The sequence below is a fragment of the Dermacentor variabilis genome, chromosome 3, assembly GCF_050947875.1.
Source record: "Dermacentor variabilis isolate Ectoservices chromosome 3, ASM5094787v1, whole genome shotgun sequence".
Taxonomy (NCBI): domain Eukaryota; kingdom Metazoa; phylum Arthropoda; class Arachnida; order Ixodida; family Ixodidae; genus Dermacentor; species Dermacentor variabilis.
In genome coordinates, this window is record NC_134570.1 from 56188483 (window position 1) to 56202117 (window position 13635).

The following is a 13635-nucleotide window of genomic DNA, read 5'->3' on the forward strand; positions in this document are numbered from 1 at the left end:
CCCTCCGCCAGCGATTCCCGGAAGTGCTGCATGGACTCCTCTTTTGACAGCACGGTCATTGTATGTGTGCAAGCGCCAGTGGTGTCTGGCACCACAAGACTGCCACATCAGGTTTCGACGACGTGGCAAGTCTCTTTTCTGATGCCCGAAGCCGAGCGTTTTGAACCGGTCGCATTATTAGGTAACGTGATAATTTGTTGGCACTATCGAGGAATTGAGGCTGCATAGAGAGAAACACTGAGAAAACTGATGAAGTACGTGAAAACTGGATAAACATTGTCTGTGAGTGCCCCTCACCAATTTTGGACATCTCAAAAAACAAGCATAGCATATACACGATGCACTGACGATCACGTCTCTGAAGTAATACGGCGGTGCAACCCCGCGAGAACAGCTGAAATTTCAAACCAAACGCTGCGTGCCTTTCTCCTCGACGAAGCCTGCTCCCAGCCAGAGGGTCACTGTCACATGCGAGTGCCCCTTCCCAGTGCGTCTTTCGTAAACCACCATAATTAATCCAATTCAAAAGGCACAAGGCAAAAAAGAGAGAGAGGGGAGAAGAGAGAGAGAGAAATGTTAGAGGTAGGTGGGGCCCAATGCTGTGGTATGTGTCTCAGCTCTGGTGTGGGAGAAGGCTAAGAAGGAACACCGCTTGGGAACACCACTGGAGGCAGGAGAGTGTGTCTCCTTTGGCAGTGACTCTCACCTCCTGGCGACATGGTAACATTATTTCCATAAACCTCCCCCAATAACGATACAATGAGAAAAATTATTTTGGTGAAACGCTCCTTAAATGGTTGTTTCACACTTCCAGAGCATAAGCAAAATTTCATCGCAAGTGATATAAATATCATGCTGCACCAACTGCTTGGACTGATTTTCTCTACAGCAAAACTCCCACTATAGCAACATTTGGCTATATTTGGCCCAGTCTTGACTTCCTCGACCATAAGGGGGTCCACACACTGTAGTTCATTCCCGCCATGTCTCGCGTACAGGGTACAACCAACGGCAGCAGAAAATGCTGCACTCCCAACGAAATGAAATGCGGCACGGCAAGCACCGTATTTACTCAAATTTAACATGCCCTCAATTGTAACGTTTTCCATGACCAAAAAAAAAAAAGAAAAAAAAGATAGAGTACAATACCGTGCACCTCGTGCTTTCATATATAAGCACTATTTTCTCTCATATGAAAAAAAAAAAACTGATTTATTCCCAATACACTAAAGTTGCGATTAATAAAAATACAAATGGAAGTGGTGTGCCTTGCCGCCAAGATTTTCACTACGCCGGTACGAATCGAGTGGGGCAATAGATATCACTCGTCGTCGCTATCAGACAACTCCTTATCGCTATGAACAGACCAAAGCAATTTATCTTCAGTGCTGCACATGGCATTCGAAGTCCCACACTTTTTAAAGGCCTTGTTGACTATGGCAGGCGGGATCGTGCACCATGCATCTTTCACCCATCCAGCAAAGTTCTGCAGCAAGGCAAGCTTCATTTTATTGGCGGGCGTGAATTCGTGGCAGCCACTGACAAGCCATTGGGTGTAGAGCGCCCGAATTCTATCTTTCACTGGTTTGTTCAAACAAACAATGAGCGGCTGGAGCTGCAATGTCATGCTGCCGGGTATCACGACACGGTCGTTGTTGCATGCAGCCAGCTTGTCTTTGATGCACTGGTCAAGGTGGACGCATAGAGCACAAGCATCCCAAGCAGACCCAAGTTGCCGCCGGGTCTCTTCCGCAAACATTATCAATCCAGTCAGTGACTGAGTCCGTGGTCATACAACCTTTTTCATTTGTGCCCACAATCACGCCACTAGGAAACATGATTCCTTTCGGGAGCGTCTTCCATCTGAAGATAAGATATGGCGGCAACTTGTGCCCATCCGAAGTGCAACAAAGCATTGCTGTGACTCTAGTTTCTTTCGTGGCCGAAAGACAAAACGTGCACTTGCTTCGCCCCTTTCAACGGTTGTGGTAGCAGCCATGTCAAAGTAGAGCGGCGTCTGATCGGCATTTCCAATCTGTCCGAAGTGGTAGCCGTTTCTATGGCGCAACTTCAACGCGTACCGCTGAATATTGTGCAATTTCTCTTCGTATTCTCCGGACAATTTTTGGCATATCCCTGTCTGCCTTCGAAGAGAAAAGCCTTTTCTTTTCATAAAATTTGATAGCCAGCACCTGCTCGCTTTGAAGTCACTCCGCATTAGCCCTTTCTGTAGGGCTAACTGCATCGCTTGTTCTTTGAGCAGATGAGTCGCAGGCCGCTGTGCCACTCGCTGCTCTTGCACATATTCGGCAATCAACTCTTCTATTTCGGTGAAGCGGCCCTGCTTCGCTCTGCTGAAACCCTTCCTTGTTGCTTTGCTGGTGAAAATATTCTCCTTCTGTATGCACCAGCACCGCACGCACGTTTCGGGAACTCCGAACGCCTGCGATGCGGCCTGATTTCCGTCCGTCTCCACGCACATGATAACTTTCCTTTTAAATGCAGCATCATGGCGGACTCAGCGTGTCTTCGCAGTCGGCGCTTCCATGCTGATTGAATAAACACAGAAAACGGGAAAACAGGCGGTAGACTAGGTGACAGCAGCGCCTGGTTACACGTACAACATGGAGGTATGCACATGGAGGAAGTTACGGCAGCTAGGCTAGAAGAGCGTACGAGGTGGCCATTTTTCGAATGCCGATGGTGACATGGTAACGAGGATTTGGGGTTGTACTCAATTCTAACATGCATGCAATTTCTGGACCAGTCTTATCGGAAAAAAGCTGCGCGTTAGAGATTCAAGTAAATACGATACAACGCAGGCTGGCAACATGAGCAGCCCCCAATGCAAAAGCGGAAAGTAAAGGAAGGTTAAGACACTCACTGTAGACCTGTGTGGGTAGATGCGTTGCATCGCCGTAGGAGGCTGTGTGGGTGGCAGCCACCATGCCCATGGGCTGGGGAGACATGACACGATGGCCCATCATGGGGTACATCTGCGCCAGGGGTCCGAAACACTGAGCCTGCTCCAGCAGAGGGGGGTGAGAGAGAAAGAGAGAGAGAGAGAAAAAAAAAACAACGAGCCACCATTGTTAATACCGCAACATGCACAAGCAGTCATACACAATGTAACTGATTCCCCCCATCAGCACAAACTGAAACGTGAAGGACAAACCAAGAGGCCGTATTTCGTAAGGAAGTGACTATGGTGAGGGGCCTGTCACTACAGTTGCAATACCACAGTGACAGGTCAATTGCAGCCGATACGAAAGATGCGTAATAGAAACTTTTTATATCTTGTTTCGTGGCGTTGCGGTCGTGATTGTGGGGTTGCAAGTTCAAATTGTGTGTGTTTTTTTAAACATTGTGGCATTACATTTTCCTGGTTTGACTTCTACAGTACATGTTCTTTTGTCCTATACTTCACCACCATGCCTGAGGATTCCTGCCAAGGGGAGCGAAGTGACGTGGCGCGAATGGCCGAGGTGGGGGCTTAATGACATTGTTATGTTGTTACTGCGCACGCCAGTGTCATGAGCCAATCACTGAGTAGCGCAACTCTGCGCATAATGTGTGACGGAATAATAACGGGCCAAGTCACTTAAGCAACTGTGACAAGCCCCCTCACCATGGTGAGTGCCCCTTCACAAATATTCTTTTCAAACCTTTACCTATAGCTTGCACATTTCCACATCACCACCATCAGGTGCCTGGCATGATGGATGAGAAATGAGTAGAGTTGAACAAATATAACAGTTTGGTCAACACAGCCACTAAGGACAGATGAGGTGAATAAAATCTCTGCTGTCATGAATGCAATACCAAAATAAGACAGCATATTCATCTGGATGTGACGGATGTCGTAATCATGCATATTAGAAATTGTTGCAATGAATAACAGCGACATTGCTAACAGACGAAATCTTACATTAAAATAAATGCCATTTTACGACGCTTTCACACTACACGTTAAGAGGGCATGCGGCTGTTGCACCGCAAAAGATGGGAAAAAAAACTTTAGTCTATAACATCAGACTAGAGGCTACATCTCCAAGAAGCTGCACATCAAACGCACCAATGACTGCAAATTTGGTGCTTTATAATATATAACTGAAAAGAAGGGAAAACTTGGAGCAATTATCTCAAAAATGCTTTTTTGCCTTTCTGCTCAGTTTCTGGAGCTCATTTCTTTGTTACCGTTTAGCCTACCTTGGCTCTTCTTGTCACTTTCCTTCGGCTACAGTGCAGGTTGTGACAGTCATTTTTTTATCTTGACATTTTATAAATCTGCGATGTGGCTATTGATTTACGCTGAAAGTATACTTGAGGCGAAGGTAAATGAAAAAATTGACACTCCAAGAAACTTGTGCTGTGAAAAAAAAAGAAGAAAAGAAAAGAAAGCAAGACTGCCATGACCTTAAACATGCATTTAGCTACGCAGTCAATACTCAACGAGCCTTCCATCACGTTTTTTAATCTCCCTAGGCCCTCCAGAAAGCTTGAGGGAGAAAAATCCTGCTCAATAAAACTCAATAAAATGCCTCAAGGTATCACTCAAGCTACTATAGAAGCATCAGGGACACATTTTAAACATTTCTGCGAACTTTCATCAAAATTAAAGAATAAGGAAGTTTATTTCAAAGCCACGTCGCCCCCTTAAGTTGCAAAAGCTAACTAGTGCGAGCATATTTGTAAATAGCAAAGCACAAAGATTCTCAGCTGGGCATCACTGACACTGTTACCGTCTTTCCCCTCTCGGGGACTTGGAAACAGCAATCATTTCATGACACAACCGCAGATGATGAGGCAGCTATTCCAAGAACAAATGAAGAAAGTTAACCCTTTGTTGACGAATGTTGCCCACAAGCAACATACCAAAAAACATTTTTTTTTAATAGTTACAGTATTTAGTACAAAGTTCCTGGCTAAATGTCTTCAGCCAACACTGAATGACAGGCCACAAGCATAATTTGTTGGTTTACAGCAGGAACAAAGAACGAGATAAAAGAAGTTCAACCCGTCACACTTTCTTTTGAAAGCACGTTCAGAAGGGACAGACCAATGCCAGACCTCCAGGTGCAGTGGTGTCCCAAATGTGATGTACAGCAAATGAAATCTGCACCTGTGGTTCACACATGACAAGAGCTGTCTGTACAAATTCCAAACGAAGCCTTGAGTGGCTTGGGGTGAAGCCCTCTCCCAGTTTTCTGCCCGAGGTTGAACAACAGCCGGATTGAACAAAGTTGTTATCTAAGGTGCGTCACCATCAGGAGCTTGGCATTACTCGCTGAAAATCCACACAGTGATAAGGCTTTTGGCCGTATGTTGAGTCACTCCCGAGGACCGAGTGAGCGCAGCAGGAATGGGCGATGTACGATCGCTCAACGTGCTACCCACATGCTCAAATCAAAATGTGCTCCGAGATGTGAACGCCGCTTGACGTCTGCATCCCAAGAGGAAGACACACGAGGACCAACCTGCTGGTAGGCCACGGTTGCCTGTGGTGGCCCAGAGGGGTGCATCATGCCCTGCGCTGGTGTGTATTGCACCATCAGTTGAGGGGCATTGGGCAGGCCAGCAGGGGCCAGGATCGGCTGGCCCGTTGCAGCAGCCACGTGCATAGACGCCGGAAGGTCGTGCCTCGTTTGGACAAGGGGCATGGCTGCGCAACACGAAAGACAAAGGGCACTTCCGTCAGCAGCCAATAATAGTGGATCTGCCTGTTAAGCTTCCCAGGCACATTATGCTTTTCTGCTATCAGCAGAGGTACAACATTATGTGCAATAAGTCATGCCCTGCTTCGTGAGGTATCGGTTAGAGCAGTAAGCACTTGCGCATGCACATGGTGCAACCTCCTGGCAAGACTCAAATCTGCTGCAGCGGTGTAGTCTGGTGCAAACTGGTGCAAGCTGGTAAACAAGCACGGGAAGTTCTTTTTTTTTTCCACAAAGGGGAAAATGATAGCACACACGAAGTACTCTACTCATCGGATCAATAACACTAAAAGACCATTACTCTAGTAAAGCTGGCAGTGAATAGTCGGTGTATAAGCTCAGCACAGTCCTCTTATCACTTCTATATTCTAACAATGCGGCTTCAGATTCCCAAAAACTAGTGGTAAACCTTGATATAATGAAATTGTTAAATTCGGCAATTTGCTTCACTATATAGAAATTTTGTTATACTGAAACAACTTTTTATGCAAATACAGACGGTTGCCAATGGATTTCGGTTTTTATGTGGAAGGAGCTGCAACAATTTTCAAATTATTGGGCAATCAGAAAAAGCAAATTTGAATCAGAAAAACGCATTTTGTTGAATTTGAGAGTTGATGATGAAAGATAGTTTTATGCCGTGTTGTCGACATCTTCACATCGGCGGTATGAAGCGCTGCAAGCCACGCTATTGCGACTACTCAACCACAGTGGCTGAGAGTGTCGCCCGCAGTGGGACCACGTTATCATGTAAAGAGGCGGGAAGTGAAGGCTGCGCCTGCATCTCGCTTCAACGCACCACCGAAACTTAGGCTTATACAACCTCCAGTACTAAACTTGGGGAAGACAGAGTGCATGATTCCACGCCATCTCGGCACACTCGTTCTTTGCACATTCAGAAGATAACCTCTTAAAAAGGGCACGCTGACAGCCATGCGTGGCCACAGCTGTGCTAGAAAAGAAAACACGTGCCACCCTGCCCCACTCGCCCTTGACCGCCTTACCTTGCATCGGCATACAGCCACAGCCCAAAACTGGCTGACGTGCTTGGTTGCATGTAAGCGGAAGTGCGTGCAGCAAAGAATCGATCACTTATTCCTTGCACGGCAGCCTTAAAACATAAATAAAATGCTCCTTTTTTTTGGATACATCCGTTTCTTCAAACATTCAATAGTTAGGACTTATTTACGTTTCATGTGGAGTCCGAATTGTCAGTCGTCTGTACTTCTTTATATAGAGAATTTCGTTATATTTAAGTTTCTTATATTAAGGTTTAACTGTACCACGTTCAGGCTCACAAACTGCCCACCAAAAGAAATACAAACAGCTGTTCGTGGCTTCTTGGCCAGCATCGCTACAGAAGTTGTTGCAACAGTGATCGGCCAAACAGCACAGTACAGCAATTGGACTTGCCGCGGCCCGATACCACGCACTCTACATTCAGCCGTCTCACAGAACTTCATGCATCCAGCGCGGAAAAGAGAACAGCCTTGCCACTCTTGCCAACCGACACCATGCCTGGACTCACCCTTGCGGAAGCGTGGTCCCTGTCCGGGTGCAAACTGTGCCACACTGACGGGGGTGGCAGGCATCAGGTACTGGGGTGTCATGGTAATGATGTGCTGCCCGGCGGGCATCAGCTGCTGCGGAGGCGCCTGGCCGACCCCAGCAGCAGGGGGACCCACGAGGGGGCTCGAGCTGAGTCGCACACCCCCAGTGGGTGTCGTGGCCGCTGCGCCGCCGCTGCCACCGGCGCCGTTGGGCGGACTCGTCAGGGGCAGCAGGGTGCGCTGAGAGTCATGCAAGCGCTCGTCAGGAACCCACACCCACAAGCTACTCAGTACTACAGATGGCCCTCAATGCAGTGGTGGGCACACAGTTTCCTACAAAACGTGCTAGAGTAAAATCTAGCACTGGTGGCTATGGCCACTGCAAGTATGGCAGTTCAGCTAGCGTTGAAATAATAGGTGTACAGTAAATAGGTGATAGGTGTACAGTAAAGCCTTGTTAATTCAGATTTCGTGGGACCAAGAAAAACGTCTGAATTATTCAGGGTATCAAGAAAGCAATGAACCCAAATGCTTACTACGGCAACACACTTTTACTTACGGACAAAATGGGCAAGTCCCGTCTATTTTGCACAAAAGCAGTGCGGAAGCTGCAATTCTTATCTTGTGACTGATTAGTGCTCGCAACGGTGAAGGCCTTGTGATTGCATTTACAGTGCAGCCGCAGTGAACGTCTTTACCCGAGACAGACATTTTACTACAATGTGAGCATTCCGATTCTTCTTTTCACCAGCGAGCTGGTTGCCGTATGTCGCGATGTAGCCGGTGCTCTTATCCTCGAAAGCTTGTCTAAACGGAACTACTGTTTGCTGCAACCCCTGCAGACAAAACTGCAGCCACTGTCGACGCAATCACGTATGACAACTACGCAGTCACGAAGGCACATGACCAACACAGTACTACGCGGAATGGTAAATGCAAGAATTAAGACCTTAGAGGCACAGACACAAAACTTTCTGCCGTTGCTATCATTCATGTACGATTTCCACTGATGACCACGGCGATGTGGATTTCACCGCTTAGTTTCAGTGGACGCTAACGCCATTTTTGCTCTTTTGCATCACACATTTGCAGCACTCCGGCGCATGCCAAGCTCTGAAATTCGTCCGAATCAACCGATATGCAGCCAAATAAGTTCGAATTAACAAAGAGTTTCACTGCATTAAATAATGCACACGCATGGAGGGACCAAAGGACGAGTCCAAATTATCTGATTTTCCAAATGAACGAGGGTCGAATTAACGAGGTTTTACACTGTAGTAGCAGATGGATTTACCGTCCTTCTGGGTTCAAATGACTTCGGCACTTCTCAAATTGACAACCTTCAATGAAATACTATAGTGATATATAAATGCAATGATCCGCAATGATTAGTCATGTGCACTGAGACTTACAGCCTTCATGCATTTATATTATTTGGAAACCTAAACAAAGCATCATGAATAACATCACAAGAACATTTCAAGCCACGGGCATAAAGATCAGACAAATCAATGTACTACACAGCATTTCCATACTCACTGAATGGTCGCAGCACCAGAGTTTCTTCTTGTAATTTTTGTAGGGAACTGTGGTGGCAGGTAACACACTCACAATCTCAAAGCCCACAACACTCCCTCTAATCCAGCCACAAAGGCAAGGGTGCTCACCGGGGTAAAGGCCTTTGCATTTGGGTTGAGCACAAACTCCTTGGCATTCGGGTTGAGGGTGGACTTCTTGACCAGGCGGTCCGTCTCCTCCTTGGCAGTGGCAGCTTCTTCCATCTCCTTGCGCTCCTTCTCCATCTCCTCTTCCGTTGCGGCGGCAGCACCAGCGCCGGTAGCTTCCTTGGACTCCTTGCCATCGTCGAGCTGCACACGAGGCACCAGCAGGATGAAGCCGGCACACCTCACCCATACTCCTGTGACCATAAATGCTATTAGCCCGGGCAACATAGATTTTAAACCCCTATCATGGTTCAGCTGAGAACCCTCATCCCAAAGGATGGTTAGCTGGGCAAATTGGCATGGTTGCATTGTGAAAATCGGTGTAAACCCTGACCGTGAGAAGGGAGACACACCGATGTGCTGCGACAGCCCGATTACTCGCGAGGCAATCTCCTCCGTTAAAAAAAATCACGACTGTAATCGTAGCCCGTCCAACCCACCTTGATGCTGGTGCTGAACTTTTTGAACTCCTCGATCTCCTGCACGCGGCCTTTCTGGAGCGGAGGTGGTGGCCCCTTGCGGTCTGCGGGCCCCTTGTCCACAGAGGGTGGCTCATCGGCAGAGGCCACCACGGGAACCTCCTCAGGCCCGGGCACCTCGCACAGGCCAGGGCTCAGTGGGCCTTCCTTCTCCAGCTTGGGGGCTGCGAACGAGACAGGCAAGCTCAAGGAGTCCTCACCAAAAGGCTGCAGAGAGCCTCCTATAAAGATTACTACAGGGAGCTCTGGTGCTGCTATCATTCTTTTACCACAGGAATAATGGATAGTGAATGCATTTGATATTCTTTCTTGTAGCTTCAGAACATGTTCGCAAATTTATTTCTTACACTTTAACTTTCCAAATTTTCAAGCCCACACAGTTTCCCAAACCAAGAGCAAGGCAATTAGTCTCTGCCCATATGCATAATCATTGCAAATTGTTACCTTAACCCTGCAACATTTTGTTGATATTTGCAAACTTGCAAAGTCACAAAGCCCACTGAAGCCAAAAGGACGAAGTTTAGGCAAATCCATGTACTGCCCCAATCATTCTTGCGCTGGCTGAACCGCCATACTTGCAGCTTCCATTGACACTAGTGCGGTGGAGACACTGTAGTGGAGAGACCTACCATTTTGTGCCTACCTGATCACACAACTACAGTCGAATCTCGTTAATTCTAACACGCTTAATTCGAACTTCTGGTTTTTTCGAACTGATGCTGTGGTCCCGTCGAAGTTGGGTGTATTCCAATGGCCAAAAACGCCCAGTAATTCAAACGTGCAAGCATTTGAGACGGTTAATTTGTACATACTATGTTCCGACAATGTTCTCAGCAGCATGCCAAATCATGTGGCGGCACCTCCGACCAGCAATGCTCTTATCCCACCATAGAGGAAAAGCTTAGGAGAGACCTTTCAAAGCCGCGCATTAAAAAATTGTAGTGGAAATTTCACCCTCCCTCAAACGGCAAGGTCATCGTTTCTGCGTCGCACTGTAATGTCCCAGCTGCATTAGTGGCAAAATGTTTAACATGGGAGGGATCGGTCCTGGGCCAATTTTTTGCGGCTCGCTGCAGTGGCAAGCAAGCCGCGAGCAGAGGAGACTAGTAAGAGTTGCCCCTACAGTGAAGTATGCCCTGGAAACTGGTGTCAAGTGGGCCCGCCCAACAACTCTATTCGTACTCGCACCTGGTTCAACCGGGCCGCTTGTTTCGCACTAATGTCTGCTTGCGTCAGCGCTTGCTCACACTTGCTTTGGTCTTTTTTTTTTTTTTTACAGTGGAGAGTCTTAATTGAGACGTCGCAAAAAAAAAGGTTGGAGACAGTGCGCCATAATTCAATTCTGTATGACAAGACAGACCCTGAATATAAGGACGCGAAGGCGACACCCAGTACCTCAATCTCTTCATCTTTTCAATGCGGCGATACAACAGAAGCGATCACATTAACATGATCATGATCGGTGGAAATGGCTTCGTCATCTTGATAAGACATTACTCACGTTAAGAACACGGGACGAAGAACGTAAACATAGCGCTGATCTGTCAGCAAACGAAAGAAAAAGCATGCAAAGGGAAGCAGCGGCGGAGGCCTAGTCCAGCCTCGACAACTCAGCTGCTTCGGTGGCAGAGGTAATTAGCACCATCCATCAAGCTGGCAGGAGAGCAAATCCGCTTCCCTCCAGCCCTTTCACACAACTAGCCTCCCCTTGCCCTCCCTCTCAACTCCTTCGTAACTCCTCCACTTTCGACGGCCTCTGCACGTTCCCACCTCTGCGTCGGCGCCGCCAGCTTGCTCTTTCAAGTTTCCTTCTCTGCCATTATCGGCAAGCGAGCATTTGCCAGTGTGGGCAGTTTCGTGGTCCTCGCTCGCTGTGTGCTTGTGCACCACGGTATTTCACAACTCGCACAGTTTGTGCATCGTGCTATGGTGCACGAATACTTCAAGAACAAGTCCTCTTAATTCGAACGGATTTTCGGGCCCCTTCGAATTCAAATTATCGAGATTCGACTGTATAATGCAGTGGGGTGTGCAGATGTAACGGCTGGTACAACCACAAAGTGCTAGCAATTTCACAGAGTTCAAGAGGTTTGGCACTCTGGTTCTGATATGAAATTTTGCTTCGGAGGTTTTCAATTTGTCAAGAGCAGCAAAAAATGCTCGAATGCACATAACTTCACCGAGCCCATTTACATAGGCAGATAAAGTGATTGCTCGAGCATGTTCCTGGCTGGTGCAGAAACATAGTGTGAGAAAATGAACTACAGCCAGTGACAAGTCAAGAAAGCAGCAGAAGGAGCCCCTCAAAGGGAAATGCACTACAGTCGACTCCCGATAATACGAAGTTCACGGGGACCGCAAAAAACTTCGAATTAAACGAACTTCCAATTAAGCACAAAACACAAAAAACAGCACTTCATTTGTGGCGAAATAGAGTATTTTCTCTAAGAAAAATAGTCGGTCATCTTGCTTTGCTTCTTCTTGCCGAATCGCGCTGCTGAAAGCAAGTTCTGCAGGCTGTAGATGTGGCGGAACGCTTCTTCCGCGTTACCTTCAGCGGCAAAGAAGCACTCCACAAGAGCAAGGCCCGCAGCTAAATCGGCAGCCTTAGGTTGCGGCTCGCCTTCAACGTCATTGTCGCTTTCCTGGGTCGCTTCCTGGGGCCGAATAATCTCTACAATTTCGCTATCCGTCAGCGCACCGCACGTTTCGACCACCTTGTCTAAGGCGACGTAATCGTCAAAATTGACGTCCCCGAGAGTATAGCCAAAATCAGTGCCGTCAAGCTCGCTTGTTGACGCTTCCTCCGCTGAAATTTCAGAGGCATCCTCCGAAGAAGCTGCCACAAAACTGCAAGCCCTGAAGCAGTTTGCGATTGTTTCTTGCTTCACACGATCCCATGCTTGCGCCAACATGTGGATGGCACTAAGCAGGCTCACCTCGTACTTTGTGGAGCTATCCATACACAAAATCATGCGCTCGAGGAGGTGCCGCCTGTACAGGACTTTAACATTCTTGATGATGCCTTGGTCCATTGGCTGCAAAACAGCCGTTGTGTTTGCAGGCAAAAATGCGAGGCGTATTGCACTCAAGGCTGGCACATTCACGTGAGCACTGCAGTGATAGACAAGGAATAACACCTTGCGGTTCGAAGCAGCAAACTTGCGGTCCAATTTGCTTATCCAGCTCTTGAAGATTTCGGCCGTCATCCACGCTTTTTTTGTTCGCCTCATAGTTCACAGGCAGCGTCTTCACGCCTTTAAAACATCTCGGCTTCGCGGCTTTCCCGATCACAAGTAACCGACATCGTTCCGTGCCAGTCACGTTTGCCGCGATCAGCACAGACACTCTCTCCTTGCTGCGTTTGCCCCCAGCACAGTCATCGTCCTTGAATGTCAGGGTCTTCTCTGGTAGAAGCCGATAGAAGAGTGCAGTCTCATCTGCATTGAAGATGTCTTCCCGTCTGTATTCGGCGATATTCACGCAGCTTTCCGTCCTTCCACGTGGCGCATGTTTCCTGGTTAACGGACGCCTTTTCACCAAACACGCTCTTGAAAACCAGGTCATGGCGATCTTTAAAGCGCGTCAGCCATCCATCTGACAAAACGAAGTCATCGATCCCCAACATTGCTGCAAGCGTTCGGGCTTTCATGGCAACGATGTCTCCTCTGAGAGGAAGTTTGTTGCTACTGGCCTCCCTAATCCAAACCAGCAGAGCCTTCTCCAACTCTGGGTAAGCGCCGGTGCGCATTCGCTTCCGAGAAGTCTTGAATTTGTCATTCTCAAATGCATCCATTATTGTGCGCTTGTTCTTGATGTAGTTAGAGAGCGTGTTCGGCCAATGCCTCCTTTACTAGATGCCTGCCGCGTTGTCCGGTAGCTCGGTTCCGGCCCCTCTCCCTTTTCTCTCCTCCGCGAAAAGGCAACGAGCGCCTCTCATGGCGAACGCCTGCAACTTGCAATGACGGGCTGCGGCCTCTGAGATTAATGTGGCATCTCTCACAGTCTCGGAGGCCCGCTAACAGACGCCCGCGCATATAATGCGCCGGCGGATGCATTCAGCCGCCGCTGCCACATCCGCCGGAAGTTGAAAAGGCAACGAGGGCCGCCTCACGGAATTTATGCTGAACTAACTTCAACTAAGGTAACCGCCGCTACAATGGGAAAG

The 13635-nt window shown here is 48.0% G+C and overlaps 1 protein-coding gene across 3 annotated transcripts in view; it reads right to left on the reverse strand.

Moving 5' to 3' along the window:
• Positions 1-13635, reverse strand: part of LOC142575673 (uncharacterized) — a 46519-nt gene that overhangs the window by 15954 nt on the left and 16930 nt on the right. For all 3 annotated transcript variants that reach the window (XM_075685208.1, XM_075685209.1, XM_075685207.1), the window contains exons 8-12: positions 9429-9631; positions 8932-9132; positions 7243-7504; positions 5478-5662; positions 2885-3023 (exon numbers count right to left, since the gene is read on the reverse strand). In XM_075685208.1, coding sequence (XP_075541323.1) covers positions 2885-3023; positions 5478-5662; positions 7243-7504; positions 8932-9132; positions 9429-9631 — 990 coding nt within the window. The remainder of the gene's footprint in view (positions 1-2884; positions 3024-5477; positions 5663-7242; positions 7505-8931; positions 9133-9428; positions 9632-13635) is intronic.